General features: G+C 43.0%; 1 protein-coding gene and 2 long non-coding RNA genes across 3 annotated transcripts in view; 2 read left to right on the forward strand and 1 right to left on the reverse strand.

The window, feature by feature from the left end:
- LOC126406270 (echinoderm microtubule-associated protein-like 4) overlaps window positions 1-2,360 on the forward strand; it is a 49,840-nt gene extending 47,480 nt beyond the window's left edge. Inside the window, exon 23 of the mRNA XM_050070423.1 lies at window positions 1,632-2,360. Coding sequence (XP_049926380.1) covers window positions 1,632-2,087 — 456 coding nt within the window. The 3' untranslated portion in view covers window positions 2,088-2,360. The remainder of the gene's footprint in view (window positions 1-1,631) is intronic.
- A 632-nt stretch (window positions 2,361-2,992) lies between these two features.
- On the reverse strand, window positions 2,993-4,332 carry LOC126406271 (uncharacterized). Its single transcript, XR_007571681.1, has 2 exons — window positions 4,195-4,332; window positions 2,993-4,080 (listed from the first exon to the last, which is right to left on the reverse strand). It is a non-coding gene; the product is annotated as an uncharacterized LOC126406271 (long non-coding RNA).
- A 3,790-nt stretch (window positions 4,333-8,122) lies between these two features.
- On the forward strand, window positions 8,123-9,096 carry LOC126406272 (uncharacterized). The gene is made up of 5 exons (XR_007571682.1): window positions 8,123-8,231; window positions 8,558-8,611; window positions 8,714-8,760; window positions 8,845-8,910; window positions 8,996-9,096. It is a non-coding gene; the product is annotated as an uncharacterized LOC126406272 (long non-coding RNA).
- The last annotated feature ends 160 nt before the right edge of the window (window positions 9,097-9,256 follow it).

Genomic DNA, 9,256 nt, shown 5'->3' on the forward strand with positions numbered 1-9,256 from the left:
TACTGTGGTACAATATGTTTAAAGTATATATTAATATCTGATAGTATACATGTGTGAAAATAATCATGTGTATAATAACAGTAGAAGTATGACTAATGACTAATGATAACAGCAGCAGCAGGAGGCATCTGGCAGGACCACGGCAGCAGCACAACCACACACGTCACACTATCCAGGCACCACTGCGATACGAGTTAACCTGAATTTGCAGATGATAGTGCCATAGTTAGCTTACTGAAGCAGGATGAAATTTGGCATGGACCTGTGTTAAGCGATTTTGTGAGCTGGTGTGAGGTGTCACATTTGCAGTTAAATATATCAAAGACTAAAGAGTTGGTCTTTGATTTTAGACATGAGCCCCCACCCACATCCCATCTATGATAAAGGGAGAAAAGATGTAAGTGGTAACTGAGTACAAATATCTTGGTCTTATTATAGTCCATAAACTATCCTTGGATCTGTGTGCAAATGCTGTGTTTGAAAAGGGTCAGTACAGCAGCACATGTACTTTCTTAAGAAGCTAATTTTTTTAGCGTCAACAACAAAACTTTCACTTTATTTTATAAGGCTTTTATTGAGAGTATTCTTGCTTATTGTATTGTATGCTGGTATGGTCACCCATAGAAACAAACTGGGAAAAATTGTGGAAAAATCATTGGAAAGCAGCAGACTGATCTGTACCATCTTTATCTGACCAGGCTGACCCAAAAGGCAGACAAGGTCTGCATGGATAATACTCACCCACTCTCGGGGGAATTTAAGCTTCTGCCTTTGGGGTGAAGGTACAGACATCCCAATATTAGAACAAATTGGGCAAAAGTCACTTTTCTTCCTTTGGCTATTACACAATTAAACAAGGCATGGGCAGGTGTGGTATGTATAGATTATTACCAATGAGCAGTGCACCTTAAGGAAGGGCAAATATTTATTGTTTAGACTATTTATTCTAGACTATTTAGATTATTTATTCTGTGTATATTTGCAATTTATGTGTGATATGTGTGTGTAATCAATGTGTGTTATCGTATCTATAGAGTAGATGTATGTGTTTTATATATTGTGCTGCAAAGAAAATTATACTGGGTTGCCTTCATACTGGGCTCGAGTGACACTGGGTTGTCTTCATACTGGGCTCCAGTTACACTGAGTTGTCTTCATACTGGGCTCCAGTTAAACTGGGTTGTCTCGATACTGGGCTCCAGTTACACTGGGTTGTCTTCATACTGGGCTCCAGTTATACTGGATTGTCTTCATACTGGGCTCCAGTTACACTGGGTTGTGTTCATACTGGGCTCCAGTTATACTGGATTGTCTTCATACTGGGCTCCAGTTACACTGGATTGTCTTCAGACTGGGCTCCAGTTACACTGGGTTGTCTCCATACTGGGCTCCAGTTACACTGGGTTGTCTCCATACTGGGATCCAGTTACACTGGGTTGTCTTCATACTGGGCTCCAGTTATACTGGATTGTCTTCATACTGGGATCCAGTTACACTGGGTTGTCTCCATACTGGGATCCAGTTACACTGGGTTGTCTTCATACTGGGCTCCATGTGGTGAATGTAACAGCAGGCTGAGCCTTGTTGGAGCCCAGAGATCAATCAGTAATCAATAATCTGTATGTCCATAGGCTCCCAGCCATAAATACAGTGCCCACAGCAGTCATGTGACCAACGTCAGCTTCCTGTATAACGACAGTCACCTGATCTCGACGGGGGGGAAGGACACCAGCATAATGCAGTGGCGTTTGGTGGAAAAATCTTCACTGTCTCTCAGCGACGGCCTCCTCTCTAACTCCGCCCCCCACAGGGTGGATTCTGCCTTCACTCCAGCCCTCCCTGCAGCAGCCACACCCACCCAGGAACCTGACCCTCTTCCGACGGCTAATGGGACCCAAGAACCCTCCCCAGACACCCCGCCCCCTACAGAGTTAGCCCCACCCATCTCAGAGTTAACTCCACCCCACTCCGAGTCGACTCCGCCCCCCTCAGACAGCACGGTTAGTCTGAAGGACAGCCTGGAGCCGAGCGACGACACGGCCACGCCCAGTGACGAGGGACTGCCCCCCCTCACCCCCCCCTCATAGACAGAGAGTGTATGTGTGTATGAGTGTTGGTACAGCTATCTTTGTGAGGACCAGGAGTTTTGTACTTTGTGAAGACATCTTTACAAAGTGGGGTCATTTTGTTTTGTCCTCACTTTGTGTTGGATGTTAAGTGTCTGTACGAGTGTCAGGACTTGGTTTGAAGGTCAGAACCAGGTTAACGGGATTATGGGTCAGGGTCCAGCTTGCAGTGGAAACAGACGAAACGTGATGATGTCACTGTGTGACTTCTCTGATGTCTGTCCAGAACAAACGTTTATAAAGAAAAAATAACCATTGTGTTTTCTTCAGTATCACATTGATCTGCTGACGGTCGTCCGTACGTCCAAACAGGAGCAACTCAATTTCCTGTTTCTTCATCTCACCTGGCCGAATCAAGAGTTCTCGTGGTTGTGATGTCATTAATGTTCGTCTCTAGGGTTCGGACGTGCATGATGTCAGTGACGGTCCTCACAAGTATAGAAGTACAAGTGTGTGTGTGTGTGTGTGTGTGTGTGTGTGGGACTCAAACCTGTGGCAGCGGTGTCACACTGGTCTTCTCATCAATCAGCTGTTAAAATAAACTTTCCTTCAGTTTGAACAAATGTGATGTCACAGTTTGAAACACGTGGAGATTTACCTGAGCAACAGCTGGAGGAGGAGTCTTTACCTGACACCCACCTGTCATACCTGAACAGGGTTTGGTTTTAAAGTCTCACCTTGGTCCAGGTGAGCGTTCTACCTGTCTGTCCCAGGGGGCAGTAGAGAACAGAGGACAGCAACAGCTGAACCAGGTGAGACAGGATGAAACCTGACAGGTGTGACTCACCAATCAGAGCAGAGCAGTTGAACAGGAAGTGTCGCGGGGGTCAGACAGAACCTGTAAGTCTTAAATGTTTTTTAGTATGTTTTCTTTTTAACTTTTTTAATTTGGAGGGGAAAAAAAGAACAGACCAATCACATTTCATCGAAGTTAAAAAATAATTAATAATTAAAATAATGAGTTTAATAATTATTAATAAAAAGAATCTATAAATGGACTTTAATCAGAAACCTGAAGTTTTATTTTGACTTCGTTGTTTTTATTTTGTAAACTTGCCAACCTCCATATTTCTGAGAGATGTTTCACAATAAAAGCCCTCCAGGAAAGGACAGAACGCTGGAGGCTTTTATTGTGAAACATGAAGAAGATGTGAACTACAAAGCAGAGAGCCTTTAAACTACGACTCCCAAGATGCATTGCACTCAGAAACATCCTGTTGTCTCAGGTCCTGTTCAGGTCTCAAATCTGTCAGAACCAGGTCGGTCTCCCAGGTCGACTCACTGATGTAAACAGGAAGTGAACAGAATGTAAACAGGAAGTGAACCTCCAGAGTGAAAACTGTGACTCAGATGTTTTTAATAATCAGCGGTGGATTGGAGACGTCCGTCTGACGGAGGATCTGTTTGTATATACTGCAGATATCTGTGTGTATATTTCTGTTCACCACCAGAGGGCAGCAGCTCCTCAGCTACACTGTAAAAATACTCAGCCGCCCTTCACATTCAAAACTCACATCTCTCAGCCAATCAGGACGCAGGAAACATATGAGGTCCTCTCCTCTGATTGGCTGCTTTTCAGTGACTCACTGAATGACTGCTGATGTTTGTTTTTGTCTCTTCTGGACCATTTCTGTTCATAATGTTTTCTGAATGTCATGATGATGTCACTCCAGGGGTAGGGGCGGGGGGGTGGGGGTCATTAATGTTTTTGCCTTTTTAATACTCCTCATCTTTAATATCTTCATCTTTTCTACGTTCGTTTGTCTGAAGGGCTTGTACAGAGTTCAGGGACTCACTTGAATGTTCAGGGACTCGCCTGAATGTTCAGGGACTCGCCTGGATGTTCAGGGACTCCCTGAATGTTCAGGGACTCACCTGAATGTTCAGGGACTGCCTGGATGTTCAGGGACTCGCTTGGATGTTCAGGGACTCGCCTGGATGTTCAGGGACTCGCCTGAATGTTCAGAGACTTGCCTGGATGTTCAGTGAGGGAGTCCCTGAACATCCAGGCGAGTCCCTGGATGATGNCTGGATGTTCAGGGACTCGCCTGGATGTTCAGGGACTCACTGAATGTTCAGGGACTTGCCTGAATGTTCAGGGACTTGCCTGAATGTTCAGGGACTCACCTGGATGTTCAGGGACTCGCCTGGATGTTCAGGGACTCACTGAATGTTCAGGGACTCACTGAATGTTCAGGGACTCGCCTGGATGTTCAGGGACTCACTGAATGTTCAGAGACTTGCCTGGATGTTCAGGGACTCGCTTGGATGTTCAGGGACTCGCCTGGATGTTCAGGGACTCGCCTGAATGTTCAGAGACTTGCCTGGATGTTCAGTGAGGGAGTCCCTGAACATCCAGGCGAGTCCCTGGATGATGAGGGAGTGCCTCGATATTCAGGGATTCACTGAATGTTTCGGGACTTGCCTGGATGTTCGGGGTGGGGCGGGGTTACATGAGGGGTGGGGTGTTATGGGAGTTTCTGGATTAAAGTGTTTGTTTATTTTACAGTGTTCTGTAACGACGTTGATACACATGATGATGATGATGATGATGTTCATGTGACTGTTTTGAGCCAATCATGTCTTCTCTCATGCATTCCTGTCAGACGACAGACTGTACTGAAGATTTCAACAAAAAAATGCAAATAAATGTTTTCAGACCGACCAGTCTCCTTCCTGTTTGTTTGTGTTTGTATTCATCAGCCATGAGAAAGTCACAAGTCAACATGTCCAGAGTTTTTCAGAGTCAGAACGAGTTGTTGAAATGACTGAACGCAGGAAGTTCAGAACGATCAGCTTTTTTTTGTTTGATCGTTTCTGATGAATTCGGTTCTGAATCAGTTTGTCTCAAATGTTTGTAACAAAGGTAGAAAATAACGTCTGACTGATCTGTACGTTTATTGTAACTCTGACACTTAAGTGGACTAATGTTTGTTTATACTTTGATTAGCTTTAACTTATTGTTCATTTTAATGTTTTTATGTCACGTCTTTTCTTAGACCTGTACCATCAGGTGTTCGTCGAGCGGCACAGAGGATCTTTGTGTCACAGTGACGGACTTAATGATGTCTAGAAAAGTTCTAAATTTTTCAGTTATGCTTTTGTTTATTTCGTAATTATTGATCACGACTACAACATGAGACGAACTAATATTTATTGTAACTTTTACACCGAACGTTTTAGAAGTGAACGGATAAAATCCAGGACGGATGATTCCTGAATATTAAAGTCACAGTTTGGATGTGTTGAAGTTTTATGACAAACTTCTCCACAGTCAGTGTGTTACAGACAGCGGTTGGTGGCCGGCGGTTGGCAGTGGACATGCCTTGAGTTCGGAGGACCTGCAGCAGAACCAACATGGCGGCTGAGCGATGAGCAGCTGAGGACGAAGGCAGTATCAAAATGTTTTTCACCACCTTATCCTGTTATCACTCAGCCCCTTCCTTTGGCGCTTCGTTCTCTCTGCTGTAGAATCTGCATATTCTGACACAAAAGACCAGCTTTGCTGTGCACTGTCATCATGCTGCCGGTCAGCTGTTATCACGCTGCTGGTCAGCTGTCATCATGCTGCCGGTCAGCTGTTATCACGCCGCTGGTCAGCTGTTACCACACCGCCAGTCAGCTATTCGGCCCGTTTGATCTGACTGAAACAAAGCTAATAACCGACAATGAATATGAGACGTCAGTATGAGGTTCTCTGACATGCTGATGAAGGTCATGATTTAATATTTAATGTTCAGATGAAAGTTTACGTGTGAATCAGTTTCACAGCTGAAGGTTTTTATACAGATAATAAAACAGTTTCCTGTCGTAGTTTATTAGATTCGTGCAGAGACGACATTCATGTTAGTCTGTACAAACATCTAGATCAACCTCCGAACAGGTGAGTCAGGTGGTTCTGATAAATGATCAATAAATCTGTTGATCTGTTTGAAACATTTTACAAAGTTTGTTTTTAATGACAGTTTAATGTAACCTGAAACCATCACATGACCTGACATCATCACATGACCTGACACCATCATGTGAGGCTGTGATTGGATGCAGGTGTGCTGTCATGATCACCTGAGAAACAGTTTCAGGAGGAAACTTCTGTTTGTTTTGTTTTCAGTTTGATGAAATTTAAGTTTTTGTAAAAAATAAAAATGTTATTTTGTTTTTTATTTTGTTTTGGAGACAACGGTCATTTGTAACTCCGCCCACCAACTCTCAACATCAAACACCTGTGGAATCACCTGAATGAATGAAACTGTGAGTAACTAAACAACAGCAGCTGACCAGGGGCCTGTATCACGAAGCGAGATCAACCTTTCTTGGGTTACCCAGACCTATCCTGGGTTGACTAACCCTAACAATGGCAATCAGGATAATCGGTATCACAACGCTGGATATCAACTCGGTAACTCAACCCAGGATTGCTTTATCAAGAGCCGTGAACGCGCACGCATGAGAGAAGCGCAGCGTCACTGAGCGTCACTGATCGTCCTCACAGAGCGCCGTATGTGAGGGAAAAAACAGTATTTCTCATGTGAGGATCAGAGATTAATTCTACTAAAATATGAGGAGGAGAAAAGCAACATTAGAGAAAAGGCCAACACCGTGGCAGCTGCAGGAGGAGGAAACATGCGTGGCAACGCATAACGGGATGAATAATGTTTAGCTTTAGTTTAGATTAGCACATAATGTTAAAAACAGACAGTATAAAATTTACAAGATTAAAAAAGAAAAGTGCCGGAGAGGTTAGAAGCCACTAAAAGCTTATCAAAGAAATTCCCCTGTCAAAACATCAATGAAATCACATAATAGAGAAGGAAAAAAATGGGTGAGGAAAGAAGGAATAGAGGAGGAGAGAGGGAAAAATCAAGACAAAGGTTGGTTAAATTACTCTTCATTGGTTCAAGTAGCTACAGTACCTGTACCTGTACATCTGACACTGATCACACCCTTGAATCCCATGCGTCTGATAAATTGGTGTTCTTTGTCATAACGTTATATGTGCTACAATAAAGCTTGAAGCTGACGCCACAATTAAATCATATCAACACCAAATTGATAGTCTGAATAAAATCATCCTGATATTGAGCTGTTAGAAATTAACAGCTGTGCAGAAATATACCTAGTCTCCCTCTTTAAAAAACAAAAAGGAAAATCCCTCAAACACCATGAAGTGTAGACATGATAGGCTACTTTCCACATTTCCAGCAGCAAAGCTGTCAATTAGGCCCATTATCTTTAACAGGGATCATTTCCTCCAACAAAACAAAATGTTGGCACTAATTAATGGTGCTATTAAGTGTCTGCAAATGATCAGTTTCTTTCTTATGAAGGGGTGGGATGAAAGTTCCACTTCTTTCCACTCCTTTTTGAACAATCTTTTCATTGTCTGTTGTTGTTGTTTTCTTTTCTTTTTTAATGTTCAAAATAAACTTTCAAATCAAAATCAATCAAATGAATTAAACTTCCCGTCATGACTGGGCTGTATTTCTGTCAGCGGAGTTATTTTTTCTGAACAGCTGATTGGCCAGTGGGTGGTGCTTTTTATAGGATCAGATTCAACCCTGAACTCAACCTGCTCCGGAGCAGGATAGCCGTTCAGAGTAAGTTACCATGGTGATCTACCCTGATAAGAACTGAACCGGCTTCGTGAGACCGAAAACCCAGGGTTAACCCTGAAGTTACCTCGCTAAGACATTAATCCTGCTTCATGATACAGGCCCCAGGGGCCTGTTGTTCGAAAGTAGAATTAAGCAATTCAGGATAAGTGGAAAAGCGAGGCTGGACAAAGTCTCATCAGTCCATCCTGGCTTCATTGGTTGTTCCAACGCCAAGCCAGGATGAGGAGGAGCGGCTATGTCAAGGAAGGTGTGACTTATTCAGGTAAGTGCATGTCCACGGCTTTCTTAAATAGACCACGTGGGTCGATCACAGTTTTACTGATGCACCAATGGAGAGGACACGTGCGGCTTACTTTTCGCCCAGTGAGCAGCGTGTCATCATGGAGACTTATGAGGAGGTTAAACACATCATAACTAATAAAGGAAAGACAGCAGCAATTATTAAGCAGAGAGAAAATGTGTGGCAGACAATTGCAGACCGACTGAATGCGTAAGTAATCTAAAAATATACACTTGCTGCACAAATGAATCTGTCATAATTACAATTAAAGTTCCTTCCACAAATTAACAGTTGTACATTTCACCTTAAAGGTGAGCAGTGGGAGTTAATATTACTCGCGACATGTACCATGATGATTCTTGATTCATTGTGCAAATCTCTTAAAGGCTATATATAACCTCATTTAATGCTCATACAGCACAAACACAACTGGACAACCATTAGCTTCAGCTAGAAATGTGTATGCATGACATCTGTTTTGTATTTTATATGAAATAATGTTTAATGCATTTGTCCCTGATCAATAAACGTCTAAGGGGAGGCAGCTACAGACTCTGTCCCACACACAGAAACTGCCCTCTTCATACAAGGTACATTATTCCAGTATACTGTACATGGAATGAACCATTTTATTCATTCATTAATCAACCATTGGTGTGATGTGGACTGTCTGACCTTTGATTGTCTTGCAGTGTCAGGTGACACACTGACCCTTCTGGAGCCACCAGAAGATGATCCGGTGAGTGTTATTCATTAAAGGCATTTGCTTGGCATGTCTTGCAAGTTTACATTAGGTCAATACAAGTTCTATTTAATGTGGCAGGGTCAAGGCACATCTGCAGCAGATGAGGAGGAGGAGACTCTTTCTCTGGACTCCAGAAGGTTTGAGGTAACCTGACAGTCTTGTGGAAATAATTTAGTCCTTAATGTATAAGAAGTCAGTGATGTGGTGCTCATAGAAAATATATTTGTAGCATGACACAGATGGTGACCAGCCTGACAGCCTGCCTGGAAATATAGTGAGTATTGCCTGAAGGACATCCACGGTGTCCACATTTGCTGTGCTAATAGATATGTGTTGTACAGAATTCACAAACTGTTAGACAGCTATATGCAAGTCATCTACAGAAGCAGATAGTGCTGGCAGATGTGAAGCTCCAGTGTGAAAAGAGAAAGCTGGAGGACATGGAGCTTGACAGACAAATAAATAAAAAGACCTTAAGGAAACTGGACTT

This window comes from Epinephelus moara, chromosome 19 (assembly GCF_006386435.1).
Source record: "Epinephelus moara isolate mb chromosome 19, YSFRI_EMoa_1.0, whole genome shotgun sequence".
Lineage (NCBI taxonomy): Eukaryota > Metazoa > Chordata > Actinopteri > Perciformes > Serranidae > Epinephelus > Epinephelus moara.